The sequence below is a fragment of the Oncorhynchus tshawytscha genome, linkage group LG16, assembly GCF_018296145.1.
Source record: "Oncorhynchus tshawytscha isolate Ot180627B linkage group LG16, Otsh_v2.0, whole genome shotgun sequence".
In the NCBI taxonomy this organism is placed as follows: domain Eukaryota; kingdom Metazoa; phylum Chordata; class Actinopteri; order Salmoniformes; family Salmonidae; genus Oncorhynchus; species Oncorhynchus tshawytscha.
Genome location: NC_056444.1, coordinates 42549096 through 42576658, shown reverse-complemented (window position 1 = coordinate 42576658; position 27563 = coordinate 42549096). Strand labels below are relative to the sequence as shown.

At 44.8% G+C, this 27563-nt stretch overlaps 1 protein-coding gene across 4 annotated transcripts in view; it reads right to left on the bottom strand.

Moving 5' to 3' along the window:
* The window catches only part of LOC112215694 (protein scribble homolog), a 138708-nt gene that overhangs the window by 13252 nt on the left and 97893 nt on the right, over positions 1-27563 (bottom strand). Inside the window, exons 20-36 of one of the 4 annotated variants that reach the window (XM_042299178.1) lie at positions 24876-24956; positions 21225-21497; positions 20595-20705; positions 20281-20457; positions 19987-20103; positions 19686-19874; positions 19451-19570; positions 18340-18396; positions 17633-17713; positions 9121-9192; positions 6189-6257; positions 5831-5962; positions 4602-4652; positions 3533-3695; positions 2078-2294; positions 1814-1906; positions 1409-1591 (exon numbers count right to left, since the gene is read on the bottom strand). In XM_042299178.1, the coding sequence (XP_042155112.1) occupies positions 1409-1591; positions 1814-1906; positions 2078-2294; positions 3533-3695; positions 4602-4652; positions 5831-5962; positions 6189-6257; positions 9121-9192; positions 17633-17713; positions 18340-18396; positions 19451-19570; positions 19686-19874; positions 19987-20103; positions 20281-20457; positions 20595-20705; positions 21225-21497; positions 24876-24956 (2186 nt within the window). Of the gene's footprint in view, positions 1-1408; positions 1592-1813; positions 1907-2077; positions 2295-3532; positions 3696-4601; positions 4653-5805; positions 5963-6188; positions 6258-9120; positions 9193-9904; positions 11331-17632; positions 17714-17950; positions 18008-18339; positions 18397-19450; positions 19571-19685; positions 19875-19986; positions 20104-20280; positions 20458-20594; positions 20706-21224; positions 21498-24875; positions 24957-27563 lie in introns of those variants that run through there. The other 3 variants (XM_042299177.1, XM_042299175.1, XM_042299176.1) reach the window with 3 other exon arrangements.

The following is a 27563-nucleotide window of genomic DNA, read 5'->3' as shown; positions in this document are numbered from 1 at the left end:
AATATCTCTTGAGTGTAGTGAGGTTATTCATTACACTTTGGATGGTGTATCAATACACTCAATCACTACGAAGATACAGGCATCCTTCCTAACTCAGTTGCCGGATACGAAGGAAACTGCTGAGGGATTTCACCATGAGGCCAATGATGACTTTTAAACAGTTACAGAGTTTGATGGCTGGGATAGGCGGCTGGATCAACGGAGGATGAATCAACAACACTGTAGTTACTCCACAATAATAACCTCAATTAGTGAAAAGGAGAAAGCCTGTAGAGAATAAAACTATTTTAAAACATGCATCCTGTTCGCAACAAGGCACTAAAGTAAAACTGCAAAAGATGTGGCAAAGAAATTAACTTTATGTCCTGAATATGTTTGAGGCAAGTCGAGCATAACACATTACTGAGTACCACTCTCCATATTTTCAAGCATAGTGGTGGCCGCATTATGGGTATGGGTATGCTAGTCATCGGCAAAGACTCAGGAATTTCTTTTAGGCTAAAAAGAAACGTAATAGAGCTAAGCACAGGCAAAATCCTATAGGAAAACCTGGCTTTACAATGGACACTGGGAGACAAATTCACACTTCAGCAGGACAATAACCTAAACACAAGGCCAAATATACAGAGGAGTTGCTTACCAAGACGACATTGAATGTTCCTGAGTGGTACAGTTACAATTTTGACTTAAAACTGCTTGAAAATCTATGGCAAGACTTGAAAATGGCTGTCTAGCAATGATCAACAACCAACTTGACAGAGCTTGAAGAATAAAAAAATATATAATATGCAATAATATTGTACAATCCAGGTGTGGAAAGCTCTTAGAGACTTACCCAGAAAGCCTCCCAGCTGTAATCACTACCAAAGATGATTCTAACATGTATCGACTCAGGGGTGTGAATACTTACGTAAATAAGATATCTGCATTTCAATTTAAATAAATTTGCTAAGATATCTAAAAACATGGTTTTTACTTTGTCATTATTGTGTATTGTCTGTGGGTGAGAGCATGGCACTTGCAATGCCAGGATTGTGGGTTTGATTCCCACAGGGGACCAGTATGCACTCCTAACTAAGTCACTTTGGATAAGAACCTCTGCTAAATGACTCAAATGTAAAATATTATAATGTATTTAACCTTTATTTAACTACCCAAGTTCCTTTAAGAGGAATCTCTGATAGTCACTATAACGCGAGGAAAAGATAAGAAACACGACATCTGACAAAAGCAAAAATAGTAGAAATACAGAAAAATAGATTGGGAAGGCAAAGAGGAATCTCTTAGTTCTCTACCTAGCTCACTATTTAGAGCATATTGATCTATGTCTCTTTATTTTGTTCACACATATTCAAATGTACTTTTGTGATTGTGTGTGTGACCTGATTCTGTGTGTGTAAGTGTGTACCTTGCTGCCCTCCACATGGCTCTCTTCTCGGCTTCCAGAGCCCGTTTCTCGGAGGGGGAGAGGTCCTTGTCTCCAGCTGGGGCCAGCTCTGGACTCTGCATCCTCAGCCGCTCCTGTTGCCTCCGTTCTGCCTTGGCTGTCCGGATGGGAGCCCCCGACTCTCCAGGGTACACTGGGATCAGACTGGGTGGAGATGGAGGAACACAAAATGTCAAAACACACTGCTAACACTCCACATAACACCTCACACACACTGCAGGAGACTTGGGAGTCACACACACAGAAGAGGTGATAAGTCACTACACACACAAGTTTGGGAGATGCGTCACCACTGCAAAGACTATAATAATCAACACTTACATGAATTTGTGATTTAAAATCTAGGACATGTTTGGTTGTCTTTACCCAGTCATGGAGTTGGGCCTCTGCTGCTCCAGCTTGAAGCTCTCCTCTGAGGAATTCCTCTGGTAGTCTCCTTTACCATCCACTGACGAGGGCCTATGGGGACAAACATAAATGAGGGAACATTAATTCGCTGAATTTAAAATAAAAAAACCTCACAATATAATCTTCCATTACTCAAAACAAAGGCATCTGATAATGATCAGCAATCAAATCAATCTTAATTTAAAGTACATTTCCTAATAAATTCAAGAGAAAAGGCCGTACCCTGAGCTGCCACAGTAGCTAGGGAGTGTGGCGCTGTAGCTGGGGGGCGTGTTACAGTGCCTGCGGGGGGTGGCTACAGGCTCAACCTTGTACTCCACCCCGTCCAGCACCACTTTGCCCGTGGCCTTCAACACTCCCATCTGCTTCACCAGGTCATCCTCCTCCTCGTCATCTTCATCCATCAGGTACTCCTGTGCCCGCTGCTCGAATCTCCTCTCTGGGATTGTAGAAACATAGTTCCATTAGGATTCCATTCATAACAAGTGGGAAACTCTGAAAAGACTACTTGTAAACTGGGAGCAATGAGTTGCTAGGATTCACATGCTTTGAACTCGTTGAGAATGCTGCGTCAACCTGCACTAAAAGTACAGCTTCCATGCTTGTAAACAAATTAGTGTTCAAAAACCAGATGAACAGATTAAAAATATATATAAATAATGTTTTTGGGTTGCATTTAAATAATGTTTTGTTGTTGCTTTTAACTGCCAAAAATGCTGTTATCGAAGTCATTTCCATTGTATGTGACGTCAGCGTTTAGCATGTGGGAGAAGCCACCACTAACATACCGTGGCTGCTGCCAACATACTGACTCAACTCCAGCCACTTTAATAATGGAAATGGATGGAAATTGATGTAAAAATTGTATCACTAGCCACTTTAAACCACTTTAAACAATGCCACTTAATATAATGTTTACATACCCTACATTACCCATCTCATATGTATATACTGTACTCTATATCATCTACTGCATCTTTATGTAATACATGTATCACTAGCCACTTTAAACTATGCCACTTTATGTTTACATACCCTACATTACCCATCTCATATGTATATTCTGTACTCGATACCATCTACTGCATCTTGCCTATGCCGTTCTGTACTATCACTCATTCATATATCTTCATGTACATATTCTTTATCCCTTTACACTTGTGTGTATAAGCTAGTAGTTGTGGAATTGTTAGGTTACTCGTTGGTTATTACTCCATTGTCGGAACTAGAAGCACAAGCATTTCGCTACACTTGCATTAACATCTGCTAACCATGTGTATGTGACAAATAGAATTTGATTTGAGCTCAGATGAGACCATTTCCCACTTACTAATTACCGGTTGGAGGGGCGTTCAAGTAGATATTTCCAAGTCTTAAGAATTTAAGAAATGTTATGAAGGCAGCATTTGTCTCTCTGACCAAAATGAACCAGAGAGTTGTACCATTTTCAGAAGGGGGTAGAGTTGCAAGATTCCTGTAAATTCCCCCCAAAAGATTTTCCTTAATTCCTGGAGTAGTACCGGAATCATGAAGATTAAGGAGCAAATTCAGAATCCTCCAACCAGGATTTCTGCAAAACCTGGGAATGTTGGGAAAGTTACCTAGAAATGTGCAACCCTAGAAGGGGGTGAAGGGTATTATTTGGGCTTGAAATAAAGGAGCTGGCTGGCCACAAACCTTCCTCCTCCCTCATCTTCTTCAGGTCGTCTGCTCCAACCAGGGACACGCGGCCTTTGGGCTTGGTGTCGGGCGTCTGCTGCTTCATGTCGATTTCAAAGTACTTCTGTCTGTCCCTGAAGGAGCGCTGCGCCAGGTCGTCTCTGCCACCAGGTGATGGAGTCTGTGGGGGAGGGGACCATGGGGATAGAGTGGTTAGGATGGTGGAAGAGAAACAGGGCCATGGGGACAGAGGTTGGTTTCGATCTGCCCAATCAAATGTTCAATGGACACAGACATAAGCCAGATCCCACAACAAAGTCCATAAAAATATGAGGATTGTTTTTTAATAAACTGAAATACTTTGATTTGACCATTTCAATTGAGAATCATCACAGAGTTCTGAAAGTTTTACTGTATACTCAGCACAGTATTCATTGATTGTTAAGCAGGTGGGAAAAACATAAATTAGGCAGTCGAATCACAACCCAACACCACTAGCTACGATTGATTCTGAGGATGATTTATTGACAGGATCCCACCTCTGACACCAAATGTAGCACCACCGCCCCTTCTCACTGTAAGTAACAGTGATATAGACACTGCAATCACCACCAAAGTAAAGGAGACCACAGCCCGATCTGAGCTCGATTGAGGGCACCCATGGTGGGGCAGGGGGGGGTACCTTTACAACCATGTCCATGGAGGCTCTGTAGAGGCGTGGCACTGCTGCCAGACTCATATAGTCCAGACAGTCAGAGGAGAGGGAGGGTCGGGGAGAGACGGGGGCTGCCTGACCCATACCACCGTCCCCCTCTACCTCATCCTCAAACACCTCGTTGTTCAGCTCAGGCTGAAAGAACCACATGTACAGAAGTGGTCTCGTCACCGAAGTGTCAGCCAAATGGGACATGACCAACCGCCAATGTCACTTTAAGCAGGTTTTATCGGCACTTTTTCAACGTCTTCTAATTAACATTAACACACACTGACCTGCGTTGCCATTCAAACTCATTCGATATCACACAGACAACAAAAACCACACGTATGGCCATTAATTTGTATTGCCACTGGTGGTACAAACGCTAACCTCTGGAGAAGGCTGAATGTGGTGGACGTTGTTCCTCTCGCCAAACAGATCCTGTCAATAAGACACAGAAGAGAACGTGTGAGAGGGAAACAGGAGGCAGCCATTGGAACAGACAGAAAGACAGACTGTGGAGAGGCACAAACATAGGAATAGAATCAGAGATGGAATCTATTTCTATGGACACAAAGCAGGCAAGGTGATGCGAATGGTTGAGATGGGACTTCTCAGCACAGACACAGACGGCTGATGATCAATGATCGCTTTCAGAATGGAAATTGAGGAGCATGGTTACAAGGCCCAGACGGAGCACGGTTACAGGCCCAGAAGGGGTGGGGGGTGGGGGAAACAGGCTTTGAGGGTGGGGGGCCTGCGTCAGTCGTGAAGGGGGGCCGGAGCGACTAAAACAGTGACGACGACCATCACAGCATGCTGGCTGGGGCCCACGGGGTGCCTGGGTGGGGCGACCTGCCTATCTGCGGGGGAGGCTCCAGCACGGCCAGTCAGTGAGGCACGGCGGCGAATGCCTTGTATGCCTGCTTGGGGTTCAGGGAGAACTCATCGATCGTGTCGGGGGAGGGGGCACACGAGGCTGCAGCTGGGGGGCATGAAGTGGGACGAGCCAAAGGGAAGAGAGGAACAAGGAGAGGGGCAGACTATGAGAAAAAAACTGAAAAGCTGAAGAAGACAGCGTGAGAACAAGGTGGAGAAACGATGATGCGAAGGAGGATGTGCAAGAATAAGACAGTAGGGGTGGGCGAATGAGGCTGTGCATGCCTTGTTGAAGATATGGCACTCAGATAATGTGTGCGCAACTCGGCGGCGGTGGCATTATATACAGGAACATGGGAGATTGTTGAGATTGCTGAGATTCAACCCATAGCTGCTTTATAGCAGTTGGATGATGAAGTAGGGTTAGCCCAATCACCAGATGGAATGAAACATTTCAGAACTCCCCTGTGAGCCATTGGTTGGCTCTGGCTACAGTGGTAGCGACTTAGATAAAGCTTGCTGAGAATGCAAGTCCACTTTTACGGCGCTTGTCTTCAACAACAGTGCTTCTACAGCGAGTCCCTGTGCGTGATTGAATGCATGGACAGGGACCCAGATCAAACTCCTTGGTAAGTAGCTTCTACAAATAGTAGGAAATAGTTGCGATGAACATCAATGACACTGCACCCATGTTCGGGGGGGGTCTCACCCTCACCCTACGTGGTGGTGAGGGGTCTTACAAAGGTCTGAGAGTTGATGGGGAAGGGGCCATGCTGGAAGGGATTGGGGCTGCTGTGCCCGTCCGGAGTGGCTGGCGAGGTGATCGGCTGCCCGCCACCACGGGAGAGGGGCTGGATGGCACCTGGCCTTGTCTGGAAGGGAAAACCACAACAAAAGACGTTAATGTCATATATTTCAATGCAGGCTATGTCCAAAATGGCACCCTATTCCCTTTTTCTAGGGACTTAGGGTGCAATTTGGGATGGAACAACAGTCTGAGCACGGAGAACGGACTATGAATGTTTACTGTCAATGATGGACAATGAGAGCACAGATCTTGCCCCATTCATTCTCTATGACTGGATTTAAGGTCAATACCTCATAGGGACTCAGTGGTGAGAGTTCCTCCTTGGCAGGCAGTGCAGTAGGGGTGAAATGAATGCTTGCCTGTAAAAAGAAATACAGAATAATGCATGACAAGCCACACACCCCGATGCTAATATTTCAACATAGGTGTAGGGTGAAGTTACCCCTAGATGGTGTTCCTGGGTCAGTTTTGGGGAGGGGAAACTGATACTAAATCTGTTCCCAGAGGAAAACTTCGCCCGGAGCTTTCAACATACAGGCGCGCTTTCTACAGGCGCAAACATGGTTCTCACACAAACGTGCACACAAAATAAAAATGGTTTCGCAATTACTACCCTGACTTGAGCTACCCTGACGATGCAAAATGAACACTAGCTCTGAAATCTGTAACACATACGCTCTGAAGCTGAATAACGTGCAGTAGCTCAGACCGTCACAGCCTCATGGATTTTTGGATGACGGTAATTGGCCAGCCAAATGACCGCTGTCGCCGTAATAACCGTTCTCACTGCATGTGCTGCCATAGAAATAGAATGAATAGAATGGGCATCCCCATTCGAGTAAATAATGGCATAATTGTATTTTATTTTATACTTCTGTTACCAGGGAAGTTGAATGAGAACACATTCTCATTTATATCACAACCCGGGGAATAGTTACAGGGGAGAGGAGGGATGAATGAGCCAATTGGAAGCTGGGGATGATTAGGTGGCCATGACAGTATGAGGGCCAGATTGGGAATCCAGCCAAGACACCAGGGTTAACACCCCTACTCTTACAACAAGTATATATATATATATATTTTTAAACCAAAGGAAAGAGTGTCTCCTATTGGCCCTTTAACACCACTTCCAGCAGCATCTGGTCTCCCATCCAGGGCCCCACCAGGACCAACCCTACTTCGCTTCAGAAGCAAGTGAGCAGTGGGATGCAGGGTGGTATGCTGCCAGCAATTGGTGGACTGGCAGCCATTGTGTAGCCACTACCCATAGGAGCAAAGGAGGAAGTGTACCCATCAATATGTGCTGTGATTTGTTGATTCAACTCAACTGACATTACAAAAAATACATTCCATTGGACACAGTTAAAATAATTCTACATTATCATGGAAATGATTTCATCACAATACAGGGCATTCTGAGTTTACCAGTCAAATTGCCAGGGTTAGCGGTTGCAAGATTGTTCTATTAATTATAATCCTATGTGCTGCTGTTGGATTGTGGGGGGTGTTGCCTAGGTTACCGAAAATCATTTGCTACAACACCTTTTTTTATTACTATATACAGTACGAGTCAAAAGTTGACACACCTACTCATTCAAGGTTTTTTTATTTTATTTATTTTTTACTATTTTCTACATTGTAGAATAATAGTGAAGACATCAGAACTATGAAATAACACATATGGTATCATGTAATAATCAAAAAAGTGTTAAATCAAAATATATTATATTTGAGATTCTTCAAAGTAGCCACCCTTTGCCTTGACAGCTTTGCACTCTTGGCATTCTCTCAACCAGCTTCATGAGGTAGTAACCTGGAATGCATTTCAATTTACAGGTGTGCTTTGTTGAAAGTTAATTTGTGGAATTTCTTTCCTTCTTAATTAATGTGTTTGAGCCAATCAATTGTGTTGTGACAGAAGATAGCCCTATTTGGTAAAAGACCAAGAACAGCTAAAATAAGCAATGAGAAACGACAGTCCATCATTACTTTAAGACATGAAGGTCAGTCAATACGGAAAATTTCAAGAACTTTAAAAGTTTCTTCAAGTGCAGTCGCAAAAACCATCAAGCACTGGCTCTCATGAGGACTGCCACAGGAAATTAAGACCCAGAGTTACTTCTGCTGCAGAGGATAAGTTCATTAGAGTTAACAGCCTCCGAAATCGGCAATTAACTGCACCTCAGACTGAAGCCCAAATAATTGCTTCACAGAGTTCAAGTAACAGACATCTCAACATCAACTGTTCAGAGGAGACTACGTGAATCAGGCCTTCATGGCCAAATTGATGCAAAGAAACCACTACTAAAGGACACCAATAAGAAGAGACTTGCTTGGGCCAAGAAACTAGAGCAATGGACATTAGGACCAGTGGAAATCTGTCCTTCAATCTGATGAGTGCAAATTGAAGATTTTTTTATTTTTAAGGTTATGACTTATTTCATTTTCATGACGGTCTTCATCAATAACCGTCGGTTACACAGAAATTGTGTCAGCCCTACTCAGAACACATTCCGATACTTGGTAAACCCATTTCAACATCATTCTCAATGCAAAGGTCAGGGTTCATTACAAATTCCAACAAAGCTAGAATTAAAAGCACAAATGACAAGTTGGGTCCTCAACAATCTCCAAAAACAGAGGGTGCATCCCAAATGGCACCCTATTCCTTATGGGCCCTGGTTAAAAGTAGTGCACAATGAAGGGGGACTAGGGTGCCATTTGGGATGCAAACAGAATCTACTACTGCATGAAGTAGAGAAAGCATCAGTAATGAGTGGCCATGGCAAGCTCAGCAGATGCGTGTGTTTAAAAAAGGTACACTTGTAGTATAGCTTCACTGTAGTACAACTCATTATAAACAGCTGACAATAGCAAAGGGCCAGACTCCACTGATAGTTGTCTATGGAAGCTGAGCAGACAAAGCCAGGCCAGAGCAGACCACTTACGAAGCAGGTCTCCTTGCCTGCACACAGGGAGCTGGTGGAGGAATGAGCACTGGGCTAGAAAGGGAGGAATGAGCACTGGGCTAGGAGGGAGGGATGTGAGGGGGAGAAGGAGGGAGGAGGAGGAAGAACCAGCAGGTATACTTCATTTACCCTCTCTGAAGTGGATTATGTCAAAAGAGAACACATATAGGTGCTGTGAAAGCAGGGGTGTGAATGAGGGGACTTTAAAGGAGGATGTGAAAGGAGGGCTGTTGTTGGGGTGGGGTGGACATACCGGTTGTGTGGTTGGTGAGTAGGGGGCGTCTCTAATGGGACTGTCTGTCCTGGGGGGCTCAGTGGAGGGCGCCTGAAAATACACAGACAGACAAAGAGAGATGGGGAGAGATTTAGCAGCTGTCCCATCGTCCACCAACTCCACTCTCTGTGGAGTAAGCATGTTATTATTATTGGTAAGGTTGCAAAATTCCAGATTTCCTGCTTATTTTGGAAATCTTCAGACTAGGATTTCTGGGAAAAAGTGGGACTTTTGGGAAAGTTACCAGATTTCTGCTACCCTACTGGTGCAGCAAATAACAGTACACATGTAAAAGTCATTTTTGGACATGAATGCCAAAACGTTCAGAAATTAAAGGTGCTCAAAGTTGACCCATTTTGCACCACCATAGCATGAGACATCCATGTCTTCATCACTGGAAAATATAAACTGCTGTGATTGATATCATTTAAAAGCTTACAAAAAGGGTGAAATTATTTCATAATTTATGGAAAACAATGTTGCCCTTCAACATCGTACATCAATTATCTCAACGTGTAAACTTGTTTTTTCATATTCACATTATTTAACATAATCTAAGGTTTTGGTGTTGTGCCCTCCATCGGTTGAGACACAGCATGCTCTTGAATACAGGGTGGGTGTTATGTTCTGGCTGATAAATGGGACTACATTTGAACTTTCAAATGGTACCGCAAAGATGGTTGGAGGTTCACATGTCAGAGAATGCGGACTTGAATGGGAATATCTGTTGAAATCATAGAAACAGAATAGACATGACCATTTAAGTTGACATTCGACGATGGGTGGACCTGCAGTCATCTTTGTGGTAGAAGTTGTCAATACAATAAACAGTTCAATGGCGTACCAGCTAAATAGCAGTGGTATGAAGGGATAGGTCCAATCTATTCATTCCATTTCTATGATTGAAATGACACCCACCCTGTATTCAAGAACATGTTGTCTCAACCGATGGGGGGACAAACACCACCTTGGATTATGTAAAATAGGGTCTAAAATACAACATATGAGAATACAAAAAAATAACAGTTTACACGTTTGTAGATAATTGTAGATAACTAAATAAAATAGTTTGACAACAGTTTGTAAGCTTTTAAATTATATCAAACTCAACCGTTTATCTTTTCCAGTGAGGAAGACATGGATGTCTCATGATATTGTGGGATATGCAAAATGGGTTCAATTTGAGCATCTTCATTTTCTGAACGTTTTGGCATTCATGCTCAAAAAGTCACATTCTGATCACTCCTTCCATGGGAAAACATGTATGGACAGTTTTGTTTAAATCAAAAGGGATGCTGTCAAAAAGTGAATGAATTCAAATGGATTTACCCCGGACTCATTCATAGCAGGAGATTTCTCCATCTCAATTCCAGCGGTCACATGCTCATGGCTATTTATTTTCAAAGGGTTAGTGAAGGAGACATCTGTCAAAACAGGTGACTTCACACATCTTGGTCATTCAAGTCATCCTGGCTGGCAGTGTTTGATTGGCAATGATTATGTCATACAAGCGCACAAGTGTGTATCCTTTGCTACAAGGAGGAACTCAATGAAAATAAGGCAGGTCAGGTTGTAAGCCTGACAGTTGTTACAATGGAAAAATCAAACACATAACATACATTCTACCTTATAACATCTTGGCTGAAACATGTTCTATTGGCACACAGACAAAAGGAACTGCTAATCCTAAACCAGGCCACAGTGCCACACACCATGCTGGCTCAAACCCACACACGCAGGCAGGCAGGCAGGCTGCTTGCCTTGCTGAATAACCAGGGCTGCAGTTTGCCCGCACTCCCGTAGCCCACAGGAGGCCCTGAGAGGATGCGCTCAGAGGGGGGGCACCCTTTGCCCCTGCGATTGGCCACCAGGAAGGGGTTCTCGGTGAAGTTGATTGGCTGGGAGTCCACCAGAACCACCACCTCCTCGTCTTCACCAGTAGGCAGAGCTTCTTGTCTAGCTGCTCCTTGATTGGAGGCGGTTATCAAGGGACTGGGAGAGTGCTGGGACATGTAGAGGGGCCCTGCCTCTGTGTTCATAATGGGGCCGGACTGAGGTAGAGCATGGGGAAGAGGGAAGAGGGAGGTGGGGTGCTGCCCCAGGTCAAAACCCAGGGGCTCTAAGGTGAAAGAACATTGGGCCTGAATGGGTGCCTCCATGGGGAGAGTTGCACTGACAGAAGGAGATAACTGAGAGCGAGAGAGAGAGAGAGAGAAAAAGGGGGCACAGTGAGACAAATGGTAAGAGAGGGAAAAAGGAAAACTCAAATCTGAAAGGAGAGGGATGCAGATTAAACTCAGGGGGAGAGAGGGAAAAAAACAGAATAGTAGGTGATGTCCAGATATGTCCAAAAAGGGGAAACTCTGAAATAACTACTTAGAAATTGGGAGCAACGAGTTGTGTGCATTCATGTGCTTTGAACTTGTTGAGAACAGTGATTGGCTAATGGCAAACAAGCTGCGTCAACCATAAACATAAAAGTAAAGCAATCATGCTAATTAGCAAATTACTGTATTCAAAAACTATATATATATATAAAAATAGTGTTTTTTATAAATAATGTTTTGTTGTTGCATTTATAATGCAGCACAAGCTACATTAAAAGAGATGGAGACAGATCGCTACATGTTAAGAAATGGGAGACACACTGGAGGACATGAGGATGGAGACAGATCGCTACATGTTAAGAAATGGGAGACATACCGGAGGACATGAGGATGGAGACAGATCGCTACATGTTAAGAAATGGGAGACATACTGGAGGACATGAGGATGGAGACAGATCGCTACATGTTAAGAAATGGGAGACATACCGGAGGACATGAGGATGGAGACAGATCGCTACATGTTAAGAAATGGGAGACATTACTGGAGGACATGAGGATGGAGACAGATCGCTACATGTTAAGAAATGGGAGACATACTGGAGGACATGAGGATGGAGACAGATCGCTACATGTTAAGAAATGGGAGACATTACTGGAGGACATGAGGATGGAGACAGATCGCTACATGTTAAGAAATGGGAGACATTACTGGAGGACATGAGGATGGAGACAGATAAAAACATAAGAGAGAAATAGGGAGCTGTGTGGAGAAGAGCTAAAATAGACGATGGCTGGCCAGATCAGAGCAAATCACACACAAAACCCAAAGTACTGTCACCACGAGAGTTGCAAAACTTTCCCAAAATCTCCAGGTATTCCAGAAATTCCAGTTGGAGGATTCCCTCGGTTTCCTGCTTATTCCCTCCTCCTGATTCGGAATTTCTGGGAAACCAGGGAATTTTGGGAAAGTTATCGAAATGTTTCAACCCTACACACATCTCAAATGCCTACCGTCCAGTTTGTACGCAAAACTTCTCTAATGTTGAAGGGATTTGAGTGGGTAACGGAGGAGCGGAGCCCACGTGACAGTTCCTTTAATCTGTGAAGGAGGAGCTTGGCAGATAGACAAGTCATCATACCAGAAGTATTAAATGGTGGTCTATCCCTCTAGTTATGCTCACATAACCAGAACAGCAGCCTATCCTGCCTGGGCCCCAGCATTAAATAACTCACACTATCAGTACAGTTAGACAGCACTAGACTCTTAGGCTTCAGTCCACTCCTTACACTTACGAATCAGGCCTCAATACACTTCACATATGAGATAGGAGAGAGTTCATTAAAGAAGCACAACATGACAAGACACAATACCCCACAAAACCCCGGATAAGGCCCTTGGATAAGAAACTAACTTGATGCAGTAAAACAAATATTCTTCAACCAAGTGACACAGCAGAAGATTGAGTCCCAGAGAGCCGTTCCACTGCGACCAGGTTGGATTTGAACTCAAATGTGCCAAAAATGCTAGGGCTTAAAGTGGGACGAGGCTTAGTGTCTTCAGAACTACATTGTTCTACACTGACCGTACATTCCAAGACAAGGCCTTGACATGTCGTGACAATCCAAATAGTGTCACTAGGAATACATGCAGTTGTGAACTGTGACACATCGTAGTGTTGGTGTCGGACATGGCGGTTAAATGTGGCCTATAGTACAGGTCAGTGGGTCGTAGGGTTTCCATTAGGAAAATGTGTCGCCTGACAACATGACCAGGAAGATTTAAATTTACCAGACCCATACGCATTGGGTGAATAACCCATTAAGGCTTCCACCCTAGGTGCTCAGAATGGCAGAAATCACTTTTAAACTCACCAAAATAAAAGAAACGTCCTCTCACTGTCAACTGCGTTTATTTTCAGCAAACTTAACATGTGTAAATATTTGTGTGAACATAAGATACAACAACTGAGACAAACTGAACAAGTTCCACAGACATGTGACTAACAATGTGTCCCTGAACAAAGGGAGGGTCAAAATCAAAAGTAACAGTCAGTATCTGGTTTGGACACAATATGCATTAAGTACTGCAGTTCATCTCCTCATGGATTGCACCAGATTTGCCAGTTCTTGCAGTGAGATGTTACCCCACTCTTCCACCAAGGCACCTGCAAGTTCTCAGGCATTTCTGGGCGGAATGGCCCTAGCCCACACCCTCCGATCCAACAGGTCTCAGACGTGCTCAATGGGATTGAGATCCGGGCTCTTCGCTGGCCATGGCAGGACACTGACATTCCTACCTTGCAGGAAATCACACACAGAACGAGCAGTATAGCTGGTGGCATTGTCATGCTGGAGGGTCATGTCAGGATGAGCCTGCAGGAAGGGTACCACATGAGGGAGGAGGATGTCTTCCTGCAACGCACAGCATTGATATTGCCTGCAATGACAACAAGCTCAGTCAGATGATGCTGTGACACACCGCCCCAGACCATGATGGACCCTCCACCTCCAAATCGATCCCTCTCCAGAGTACAGGCCTCAGTGTAATGCTCATTCCTTTGACGATAAACGCGAATCCAACCATAAACCCCTGGTGAAACAAAACCACGACTCGTCAGTGAAGAGCACTTTTTGCCAGTCCTGTCTGGTCCAGCGACGGTGGGTTTGTGCCCATAGGCGACGTTGTTGCTGGTAATGTCTGGTGAGACCCTGCCTTTACAACAGGCCTGCAAGCCCTCAGTCCAGTCTCTCTCAGCCTATTGCGGACAGTCTGAGCACTGATTGATGGATTTTGCATTCCTGGTGTAACTCGGGCAGTTGTTGTTGCCATCCTGTACCTGTCCCGCAGGTGTGATGTTCGGATGTACCAATCCTGTGCAGATGTTGTCACACGTGGTCTGCCTCTGCGAGGACGATCAGCTGTCCATCCTGTAGCACTGTCTTAGGCTTCTCACAGTACAGACATTGCAATTTATTTCCCTGGCCACATCTACAGTCCTCATGCCTCCTTCCAGCATGCCTAAGACACATTCACACAGATGAGCAGGGTCCCTGGGCATCTTTCTTTTGATGTTTTTCAGAGTCCGTAGAAAGGCCTCTTTAGTGTCTTACGTTTTCATAACTGTGACCTTAATTGCAAACCGTCTGTAAGCTGTTAGTGTCTTAACCACCGTTCCACAGGTGCATGTTCATTAATTGTTTATGGTTCATTGAACAAGCATGGAAACAGTGTTTAAACCCTTTACAATGAAGATCTGTGAAGTTATTTGGACATTTACGAATTATCTTTGAAAGACAGGTTCCTGAAAAAGGGACGTTTCTTTTTTTGCTGAGTTAAGATTATGGTAATTCATCTTAACAGAACATGCAACTCCTGTAATGAAGCAGCTAATAAAACCTAATTTTCAAACATTTTCCAAAATGCAATTCGCAAGCGGTTTTCTTAAGTGACAGAGATGAAAATCTGTTAGAAACTTAGAAAGAGGGGGAATCTAAAGATGCAACAACTAGGATGGGCTGCTAATATGACTAGGATTGTGCCTTTGGCTTCTGGACAACGAAAGAAAGTTGAAAACCAACAGAACAGGAGAGAAATGCTTGTTTCAATGGCATATGAGGAAGTCTTCATAAAATAAATTGCCTCCACATTTCTATGGTGGGATTTTGCCTAGGCTACTTTGAAGCAAGGTCATTTTTATTTATTTTATTTGACCTTTATTTAACTATTCTTATTTTCAATGACGGTCTAGGAACAGTGGGTTAACTGCCTTGTTCAGGGGCAGAATGACAGATTTTTACCTTGTCAGCTCGGGGATTCGATTTTGCAACCTCTCGGTTACTAGTCCAACGCTCTAACCACTAGGCTACCTGCCGCCCAAGGCATGCCTCATAATATATGAAGTAAAACGACCAGGTTTCAAACAAATTAAGTAAATGTTTTCAAAATGCATCCTGCCTCCAGCTCACATTGTAAAGTGGTGGGTGACCTGCTTATCGTTGCCTATAAACCTGTCGGGTGAAAGGGAGGCGCGCTTCAATTACCAGTTGAGAAAAGAAAAATATAGAGAAGCTCTGTTTTTAACATGTAATTGTGGTTACATTTGTTGCGCAATGACTGGGCATCGGCACATTTCTCTCCAGCAGCAACGAGCTGAGAAGCTGCAGCAGCAACTCTAGTGTTGTCTGACAAGTGATATTCCCCTCAAAATAGGCGTGCGCGATAAATAACAAAAATACACAGGCTGATAAGCATGACTGTCAAATGCATTTCCATCAACTGATATTTCCATCAATTAATAAAAAGCATTATTTTGAAGTCAATTTGGCCGGCAATTTTTTTTATTGGCTTTTCATTATTTCATTTTTATCTGTCAATTACTGGCTAACGGAAACCCTGGTGGGGTGGTATGTGAACCAGTACCCTTTTGGCACAGGCTCAGAAGACTGTCGAGGACAGCTGGGCTACGGCTGGAGGACTGAGGGAGGAGGTGCAAGAAAGACGATCAACATGCCAACAAGGTGAGACTTTTAACTTTACCCAGAAGGCCTGGGTGAAGGGTGGAGCCAAGTGTGGTTCATCACGACACACCCTTGCTTACCGCTCCCTTCTCATGCCAAGAAGCATGTTTCTTCATATGACTTGCTACATACCTTAGATACTATGATTACATACCATAACATGACCAGACTTCAGCTGTCAGAATTTCGCAGATAAACATCATGATAAAAATAAACTATAGACAGGGATTAAAATAGACAGGGCAAAAAATGAAAATCCAACATATTTCAACAGGAAAAATCATGACAAGTCATGATTCATGACAAGAACCACTGGTAATCATCCTGGGTACACAGGTCATGGAACCCAGGAGTCCTCATTCTAACTCTAATGCACAGCCATAATGCAAGAACAGCTGCAGGCAATATATAGGTTAAGCACTCCCAGAAAAGCCCCATGGCCTAGTACTAGAGCTTATAGGTCTAACCACTGTTGCATTAAGATAAAATAAATAGCTAACAGAACACAAATAACTCAAAATACAATAAAGACCCCTAATACAAACTAAGCTTGGGAAAAAAACTACAATATTGACACAAATTGTAGCCTCTCATGTACATGTATCTATGCAAGACCCTAAAACGGTGACAGGTATGAGAGTGGCCTATTGTCTTCATGTCAGCTCATAAATCCTTGGTAATTTACAACTTTAGCAAAAATGGCTGCTGTTCACACATGTAGCTAGAATATAGAATTGACACAATGACGGTAGAATTAATTAATACATAAATGAAGGAAGGAAACGTGCAAGAAAGACAGAAGTGCCCAGCCCAGTTGCCCCGCCTGGCGCTGTCCCTATACTCACTGTAGGCTGTTGGGACCAGGGGTGCAGTAGCTCCAAACTCTTCCAGGGACACTGACTGACTGACTGATAGAGCCCACACATTGGGACACTCTCTCCCTCTCGCCTGCACCCCTCCCACTCCCCTCCTATCCAAAGTTTAAAATAACAGCCAGCTGTCCCCCCTTACCCACCTCCTCCAATCAGTCCAGCGACTTCGGTGCTTTTTACTGAAACAGGTACCAACCATTTTGGCTGCATCATTTCTCTTCTCTTCTATTTCCCTCCATCCAGCTAATGATGTGAAAGGCAGCCTTCAGTTTTTCTTTGTATTCTCACCCTTCGATTCATCTCAGTTTGTTCTTTAAACGGTGTCTTCAAGCCAAGGTAGACGGATCCATTGACATGGCGTGCATGATGAAACAAATGGATCTTGTTTTGGAATGTAGCATCTCATCATATCACAGAAGTGAATGGAATGGTTCCATTCCATTGTAGAGGCAATCGATTCTTTGGGCCCAAGGCGTTGGTGAGGAAGGCAGGAGTCAGGGTTGTGAACATCGGGAGGGCATGGGGGGGGGTCACATTCTCCCCCTAGCCTCCAGAGGCACCTGCTTGGCCTCTGGCCATAGAGGGTTTCCCGGGAGATAAACAGGGTGGATTCCACAGGGAGGTCTATTCTGGGCCCAAAGGGACCATTTCCAAGATAGTCAGCAGACAATTCCAGGCATTTCACAGCCTTAGTCAAGGTTCACAGGTCTTATAAGAGGTCTACTATAAGAGTTATCTTTCAAGTAAACTAATTCCTATATATTTCTTACTTACCCTGTTGACCTTCTGGAGAGCGGTGGTGGGCAGTGCGGCCAGCGTCCGGTAGTCCAGTTTCAGAGGCCCAGTGCCCAGGTTCTGAGGGAAAGGGGAAGAGGGTGGAGTGTCAGACATAGTGGGGGAAAACTACTTTCCCTCTCATGTGTCACTCTGTAAGGAAGTAAACTTCATCATTACATAAATATGCATTGAAGCGCAACAGGTTGCAAAACATCTCAGAGGCTATAGTAAAATCCTCTGGAGCTGTCCACCTCTCTGACAGGTAGGCAGTTGGTTGAGCTGAGGACTCTGAGGCCCAGGGGGTACCGGTCTCACCTCGGTCTCCTCTTCTAGCAGGCGAGTATCCTCCTCACGCTCCAAGCGCATGCGCTCCTTCACAGAGAGGACGGGGGAGGGGAGGACACCCAGCCACACAGATAATGGAAAACAGGGGATGACATGAATGCAGGTGAAATGGGATAAAAGACAAACGAGATGGAGGAATTAAGTGGAGGTGGGGTGAGTGGAGATGGGAGTGGTGTATGGACGACCCAGACATTATGAGGGGAGGGAGGAGGGTGGGGGGAGGCAGAGAAAGAGTTGAAGAAAAGAGAGTAGGGGGGAGAAAGGATAGAACCCACACACATTAGAAAAGGGCTCTGTTTATTTGCCACAGTAGCAGAAAAAGCATGCGAGGTAGGACTTGGCTACATAGTCTCACTCACCACCTTCTCCATCTCTTCTCTCTCCCACTGGGATGTCTCTCGCACCATCTCCACCTCCTAGGAAATAGATTTTAGGTAAAAATGTTTCATATTAAAAGTGATCTTCTCTGTTTTCCCCTGTGTTTAGTATGTGTGTGTGTGAGTGAGTCTTGTGTGTGTGTGAGTGAGTCTTGTGTGTGTGTGTGAGTGAGTCGTGAGTGTGAGTGTGTGTGAGTCGTGTGTGTGTGAGTGAGTCGTGTGTGTGTGTGAGTGAGTCGTGTGTGTGTGTGAGTGAGTCGTGTGTGTGTGTGTGAGTGAGTCGTGTGTGTGTGTGTGAGTGAGTCGTGTGTGTGTGTGTGAGTGAGTCGTGTGTGTGTGTGTGAGTGAGTCGTGTGTGTGTGTGTGAGTGAGTCGTGTGTGTGTGTGTGAGTGAGTCGTGTGTGTGTGTGTGAGTGAGTCGTGTGTGTGTGAGTGAGTCGTGTGTGTGTGTGTGTGTGAGTCGTGTGTGTGTGTGAGTGAGTCGTGTGTGTGTGTGAGTGAGTCTTGTGTGTGTGTGTGAGTGAGTCTTGTGTGTGTGTGTGAGTGAGTCTTGTGTGTGTGTGTGAGTGAGTCTTGTGTGTGTGTGTGAGTGAGTCTTGTGTGTGTGTGTGTGTGAGTCTTGTGTGTGTGTGAGTGAGTCTTGTGTGTGTGAGTGAGTCTTGTGTGTGTGAGTGAGTCTTGTGTGTGTGAGTGAGTCTTGTGTGTGTGAGTGAGTCTTGTGTGTGTGAGTGAGTCTTGTGTGTGTGAGTGAGTCTTGTGTGTGTGAGTGAGTCTTGTGTGTGTGAGTGAGTCTTGTGTGTGTGAGTGAGTCTTGTGTGTGTGAGTGAGTCTTGTGTGTGTGAGTGAGTCTTGTGTGTGTGAGTGAGTCTTGTGTGTGTAGTGAAACATATGCTTTTTTTGTTGTTTTTTCACTTTGCACTAACAGCTTTTGTTATTCTTTCGAGCATGGATTAAATTAAGTATATTTTAGCATCTCGGCCTCATTGGTTACCAACGTAATTCTACACACAGGTTTTTATCCCACGCACCGGACACCATCCACTGAAGCCTGAGTGCAGACCCTCCCACTGGCTGGTTGTCATATTATTCTCACCTTCTGTAGGATGTCCATCTCCTCGGGACTCAGGTCTCGGTCTATAGAGGAGATGCTCTCCATGCTGTTCTTACGCACGATGCCTGCGGCAAACGGGTTGGCAATGATGCCCGGTGACGCCTGAGATTAAACAAAGACGCGCTATTAACATGGCATCCGATTTGGGTCTGACTCTGTATCTAGAGATCATTTCAACCAGGAATGGATGTTATGGATGTTAATCCGTTTCCCTCACCTCTACAGAGGCAGCGTTGCCAGGGTCGAAGCCGTCACACACCAGCATGACCAGGGTGTCTCCCACGGCGCGGAGCACGCGTACAGCCTCCGTGTGGGTCATGCCCAGCAGGCTGTGGTTACTCACCTCCAAGATCCGCATGCCCACAAGCAGACGGCCATCCCTGGCCGCCGCACCGCTGGAGCTCACCTACAGGGGGTGATGCAGGGATGGGGTGGTTAAGAGGAGTCAATATATCAAAGGAGGTCATTCATTTGCCGTATTCCAAGGGGAATAGAATGACAAGGTGGGTTTCAGGTACCTTGGATATGAAAATGCCCTCATCGGTGGCGTCGAAGGGGTTGCCAGCGTGGCCCTTGGCACCGCCGCGGATGCTGATGCCCAGCTTTTCTCCAGGCTGCTTCTGGATCACTATCTCCTGTATTGGGACACATAGATCAGGAGATGGGACTGGTTGGGGTGTGTGTGTGTGTGTGTGTGTGTGTGTGTGTGTGTGTGTGTGTGTGTGCGCGCGTGAGAGAAGGGACAGAAGCTGTGTGTGCGTCTACTGTGTAGGCCTATTTCCGTGAACACATGTGGGTTTAAGAGACGTCACCTCCATCCCGGGAGGCGAGGGGTCCCTGCGCACCAGCATGCGGATCTCCTGCTTGTTGGAGAGCAGGGCTTTAACAGCCTCCTGGTGGGTGGCGTGGCGCAGGTCGATGGTGTTCACCTCCAGTATCCTGTCCCCCACCCGCAGCCCACTCTGACACGCCAAGCCATGGGGGATCACCTAGCACAGGCAGGCGAGGGTGAAATACACAAACCCGGGAAAATGAGATAGAGGGAGTGAGCGCGACCGAGAGAGACAGAGAGCGACAGAGAGATGAAGCCTTTTGAATTGAGAGAGAGAGGGAGCAAGAGAGAAACCTTAGAGATGAAGACGCCAGGCTCGTTGATGCCGAACGGGTGACTGGCGTGATCACTGCCTCCCACGATGCTCAGTCCCAGGGGGCCGCCCGCTTTCACCAACGCCACTTCCTGTCAGGAGAGGAAATTAAGCTACAGTGTTGTTTCATTTGAGGGACAAGGTTCTACGATATGGGCTCTACAAATACAGTATCAGGAGACATGAGGAATTCGGGAAAACATCAGTGTCACAACCGGCAAATACCAAATACACTCAATCTTTAAGTCAATAACTTCTACTAGACAAGGAACACAAACTATCCATGGATCTACTATATCTACTTGAAGACAGGTATGAGATAAGACATAGGCCTAGGCTCTAAGTCAATGGAACAGACTCCAGGTCTTGCTGCATTTCACTGGGCCCCACTACACCATCCTAGTTTTATTATGCTATGTCAGGACTAAGCATTCGTACCTTGCACCATCTTTTCTTGAGCTGTAGAGCATTCGAGATAATACCTTTACATTTGGCTTTTAAAACTAAAGTTAATCTGAAGCTTGAATGCTCCATCATGGTAACTTACCACTAACCCATAACATAGTACTATACCATTTTGCCACCCGCTTCCTTCGCTCCCTTCGTCTCACCTCGATGGGGTATTCGTCCTCCAGCGGCTGGCTCAGGTGGTTCCCATGGGGCAAGAGGCTCGAGTCGTCGTTGCCCTCTTCCTGGTCGGGTGAGTCAGAGGGCTCTGGAGGTGGGGGGGAGTGGGCGCGGGCACGGGACAGGCCCGGGGAGCCCCCTGGGGTGCCCGGCTCAGCCTGGTCACGCTCCACCAGGAGAGCAATGGTGGGAGAGGTGCCGGTAAGCAGCGCTACTGCCTGGTCATGCCTGGCCTCGGTCATGTCTACGCCATTGATCTGGATCGAACGGCACAACCAATGAGGGCAGGCGTCGAGAACAATGGATTCACTTTTTCTATGCTAGTTAAGGACAGTATAGTTATCAAGTTTCACATTGGACTTATTAATTACAAAAAAGGTAAGAAGTGTTTTCATTTTGGTGTTGCTAGCTTGTTGACTAGCTCTGGTCTAGCTCTCGGCAGTATTACGTGTAATGTCATGGAACTGAGAGTCATGATCTAGAGCAAGCTCTGGTCCAACGTTAGTTAAGCAAACACTGAAGTTCAAAGACATTCAAAGTTCCTTCATAGAAGTCGCTCAGTGAGTGAGTTAATCTGAAGCTTGAATGCTCCATCATGGTAACTTACCACTGGGTATAATTATGTGGGCCTAACATAGATAATGCATGTCATAACAACAAGATGCCCAGCGCTCTCCTCACTCTCAATTTCAGTTGCAAGTCGCACCCTCCACTACACTTGTCTGTCAAATGCATGTACATGGCTTAACGGCACCATAACAAGCTGCTCTATTCCATTTGTCAACAAATTTAAGCTAAATAAAAATAAACTTTCAGAGGCTTAAAAAGGAACAGAAAGAAACAATATAAACCATTACTTATTTTTGGTTAGAACCGCTTCATAACTTTATTTTGCTGTTCGAAATAGTGGAACGGAATGAAATAAATAATGGTTCTGTTTAGAACAAAACGATTGGAAAATAATTTGGGTTCCAACCCCTGGTTTAGACTCATATCCTTATTGTTTAGAAGCACATCACGTTGCCATAAAGCTGTATATTAGTACTATAATAAAGTAACTCAATCATTGCTCAATATAGTACATTGAGACGTACAGCAACAAAGTAAGCCAGAGTGAGTGATATCTGAAGAGACCAGGAGACAATACCCATACAGAAGAAGGGAGGCGGGAGAAGAAGGGAGGCGGGAGGAGAAGGGAGGAGAAGGGAGGAGCAGAGGGCAAGCTAGCAAGGAGCTTCTTCAGGAACTTCTGCATGTTAAGCCTTTCTCCAATGTCCAAAGTCTTGAAAGTAGTCCTATAAGTCCTGCCAATGCAATAAACTATACAGTATTTTGGACGTTGGCCAATCTGACTTATGCTTATGCCATCCATTTGCGATTGCTCACTGAAAATACAGAGAGCAACGTCATATGATGGACTGCCAAAGAATGGGCTGATCTTGAGTCAGCAAACAGAGTTATCAATACTTTTCTACAGCTCCAGCCTCAGTACTGCTCCTAGACCTAGCTATTGTCCTTTACACATTTTAAACTATTCTATTGCTTTACAGAGGCGATTTGAGGATGGACTGCAGTCTGTAAACTTTCCTAAAATGTAGAACGAGGTCCTGATACCTCTGAGGGGTGAGGGACAAAAAAGCAGGCTGTGTGATTGGTCCTCTTGTCCGAGAGACAAACAGAAGCCAGCACTGACCATAGAGCTCTTACCGTTGGCTGAAAAGCGTACTGCGGCTGCTGCTATGGTAATACATGTGGTTACCACAGAGGCTCCGCCCACACACCCAACAAAACACCCACCACCACCGAGCAGGCAAGGAGACACATTGAGCATTAGTTGCCATGCAGGGAAAGGGAGAGTGAGAGAGAGAGCGGAGAGAGAACGAAAGCGCAAGAGAGAAGCCGAGAGACCAGACAGGAACAGAATCATTCAGGAAGCCATTTTATGATTTCCCTCACATAGGAGGGGGAAGAGGCAGGGGAGAGAGAAACGATTATGACTCAGAGAATGAGAGAACAAGACAGTAGTAGTTGTAGAGACACACAAGAGGAAACTATTTCACATGGTACACAAATGTAACTAAGGGGTTAGCGAATGTCTCAAGATAGAATGAATCACTGGATTGGTAAAAAAAGCCTATTGAGCGATCACATCAAGGCCCTACCTTTGTAGCCATGGTCAAGGATATGAGCATGAGGTCCCACTCTGAATCAGCACTCTGTCAGCAGGTGAGGCCAAGCCATTGTATAATAAAAACACTATGATAACCACAGTAAAGAGAGGCACAGTGCAGAACCGTGCAGGAACCTTGGCCCCAGCAGTCAGTCACACACGTCAGCTAAGGTCATGCTAGTCTAGGGTTGCGTCCCAAATGGCACCCTATTCCCTGCATAGTGCACTCATTAAAAAAATATATGTTACCCCCTTTTTCTCCCCAATTTCGATCTCGTCTCATCGCTGCAACTCCCCAACGGACTCGGGAGGCCGAAGGTTGAGTCATGCGTCCACCGAAACATGACCCCCCCCAAACCGTGCTTCTTAACACCCACCAGCTTAACACGGAAGCCAGCCACAGTAATTTGTCAGGAGGAAACACTGTTCACCTGACGACCAAGGTCAGCCTGCAGGCGGCCGGACCACCAAAAGAGTCGCTAGAGTGCAATGAGCCAAGCAACTAAATCAATCATTTGAAACCTTGCTTATATTTGTATACAAACTCCCTCTTAACGCTTGGGAATACTTGAAAACAGATTTCCAAAATTAATACAAAAAAATAATAAAATATATATTTTAATTGCTCAGAAAACGTAGCCAAATCAAACCACCCGCACGCCAAATTCGGGCAGTTGGGGAACCCTGGTCTAAGGTTTACTGAGAATGGTGTGACAAACAAAAACCATCCAGTCAGCAACACTCCCTGTGGGTGGAAACAGCTCGTTGATGAGACGTCGAAGGATAATGGCAAGAATTGTGTAAACTAACAGGCGGGCTGAGAAGAGAACGGCATCTCGGAATACACAACTCGTCGATCCGTAGTCATGGATGGGCTGTTGCACCAGACGACAACACTAGGTTCCACTCCTATCAGCTAAAAACAGGAAGAAGTGGAAAAACACTCCCTGGAACATGACAGCGATTTCAGTTTACTTGAGTGGCCTGCACAGTCCCCAGACTTCAACCCAAAAGAGCATCTTTGGGATGAGATGGAATGGGCTGTTAGCAACTTGAATGTACCGCCGTACAATCTGCAGAAACTGCGTAATGGCATCGCGTCAGCATGGACCAACATCCCTGTGGAACGTTCCCGACACTTTGTAGAATGCCCCGAAGAATCCAGGCTGTTCTGGAGGCAAAGGGGGTCTGACCCGGTACTAGATGGGTGAAGTTGTGTTAGATTTGGGAGTAGTCAATGGGTGGGAACCATATTGTGAGACTGATGAGATCACTCACCACGTCATCTAACGTGTGTGTGCTTGGTTGGTGTGTTTGGCATGAAGTTCACACAGACCGAGCTCTGGTCCAGAGAGCGAGAGAAGAACATGGGTGGTGTCTCAATTAGCACCCTAATGCCCTATATAGTGCACTGGTCAAAAAGGGATAGGGTGCCTCTCTGGGGCTTAAACAGAGGGGTACTCACGGTGATGACCCTGTCCCCTACTCGGAGTGTGCAGTCTCTGTGGGCCGCCCCTCCCTCTGCGATCCGCGAGATGTAGATCCCCTGCAGAGACGGACACGTGGCACAAGAGTCAGTTCATAATGTCATCCTGTCTATGTCCTAAATGGCAGCCTATTCCCTATATAGTGCACTATACGGCTCCGGTAAAAAAAAAAGTAGTGCACTATGTAGGGAATAGGGTGGCATTGGGGATGCAAGCCCATGTCTGTGCACATCACCTTGGTTCTAATGAGTGTCTAATATGAGTGCATGAAAATGAGATTGAGATCAGAAATTATTCACACCCCTTTACTTTTTCACATTTTGTGGTGTTAAAGCCTGAATTTAAAATATATTAAATTTCAATTGTTTTGTCACTGGTCTAAACACAATACCCAATAATGTCAATGTGGAATTACTTATTTTGAAATTTTACAAAATTAATAAAAAATGAAAAGCTGAAATGTCTTGAGTCAAGAAGTAAGGCCACCGTGCTTCTACACCTGCATTGCTTGCTGTTTGGGGTTTTAGGCTGGGTTTCTGTACAGCACTTTGGGACATCAGCTGATGTAAGAACAGCTTTATAAATACATTAGATTGATTTGATTTTTAACCCCTTTATTATGGAAAGCCTAAATAAGTTCAGGAGTACAAATGTGCTTGTCACATAATACGTTGCATGGACTCACTGAGTGTTTAACATGATTTCTGAATGACTACATCATCTCTGTACCCCACACATACAATGATCTGTAATGTCCCTCAGTCGGGCAGTACATTTCAAACACAGATTCAACCCCAAAGACCAGGGAGGTTTTCCAATGTCTCGCAAAGAAGTGCACCTACAGTGCCTTGCGAAAGTATTCGGCCCCCTTGAACTTTGCGACCTTTTGCCACATTTCAGGCTTCAAACATAAAGATATAAAACTGTATTTTTTGTGTGAAGAATCAACAACAAGTGGGACACAATCATGAAGTGGAACGACATTTATTGGATATTTCAAACTTTATTAACAAATCAAAAACTGAAAAATTGGGCGTGCAAAATTATTCAGCCCCTTTTACTTTCAGTGCAGCAAACTCTCTCCAGAAGTTCAGTGAGGATCTCTGAATGATCCAATGTTGACCTAAATGACTAATGATGATAAATACAATCCACCTGTGTGTAATCAAGTCTCCGTATAAATGCACCTGCACTGTGATAGTCTCAGAGGTCCGTTAAAAGCGCAGAGAGCATCATGAAGAACAAGGACCTGGGAGACACACCAAACATGTGGAAGAAGGTGCTCTGGTCAGATGAAACCAAAATTGAACTTTTTGGCAACAATGCAAAACGTTATGTTTGGCGTAAAAGCAACACAGCTCATCACCCTGAACACACCACCCCCACTGTCAAACATGGTGGTGGCAGCATCATGGTTTGGGCCTGCTTTTCTTCAGCAGGGACAGGGAAGAGGGTTAAAATTGATGGGAAGATGGATGGAGCCAAATACAGGACCATTCTGGAAGAAAACCTGATGGAGTCTGCAAAAGACCTGAGACTGGGACGGAGATTTGTCTTCCAACAAGACAATGATCCAAAACATAAAGCAAAATCTACAATGGAATGGTTAAAAAATAAACATATCCAGGTGTTAGAATGGCCAAGTCAAAGTCCAGACCTGAATCCAATCCAGAATCTGTGGAAAGAACTGAAAACTGCTGTTCACAAATGCTCTCCATCCAACCTCACTGAGCTCGAGCTGTTTTGCAAGGAGGAATGGGAAAAAATTTCAGTCTCTCGATGTGCAAAACTGATAGAGACATACCCCAAGCGACTTACAGCTGTAATCGCAGCAAAAGGTGGCGCTACAAAGTATTAACTTAAGGGGGCTGAATAATTTTGCACGCCCAATTATTCAGTTTTTGATTTGTTAAAAAAGTTTGAAATATCCAATAAATGTCGTTCCACTTCATGATTGTGTCCCACTTGTTGCTGATTCTTCACAAAAAAATACAGTTTTATATCTTTATGTTTGAAGCCTGAAATGTGGCAAAAGGTCGCAAAGTTCAAGGGGGCTGAATACTTTCGCAAGGCACTGTATTGGTAGATGGCCAAGCATTTTTTTTTCTCAAAAGCAGACATTGAATATCCCTTTGAGCATAGTGAAGTTATTAATTACACTTTGGATGGTGTATCAATACACCCAGTCACTACTACAATTGCTGGAGAGGAAGGAAACCGCTCAGGGATTTCACCATGATGCAAATAGTGACTTTAAAACAGTTAGAGTTTGATGGCTGTAATAGGCAAAAACTGAGGATGGATCAACATTGTAGTTACTCCACAATAATAACCTAATTGACAGTGTGAGAAGGAACACAAATACTCCAAAACATGCATCCTGTTTGCAACTAAAGGCACTAAAGTAATACTGCTAAAAATGTGTCAAAGCAATTCACTTTTTGTCCTGAATAAGAAGTGTTATGTTTGGGACAAATCCAATGCAACACATTAGTGAGTACTACTCTCCATATTTTCAAGCATAGTGGTGGCTGCATCATGTTATGGGTATGCTTGTAATCGTTAAGGACTGGGGAGTTTTTCAGGATAAAAAAGAAACGGAATGGTGCTAAGCACAGGCAAAATCCTAGAGGAAAACCTGGCTTTACAACAGACACTGGGAGACA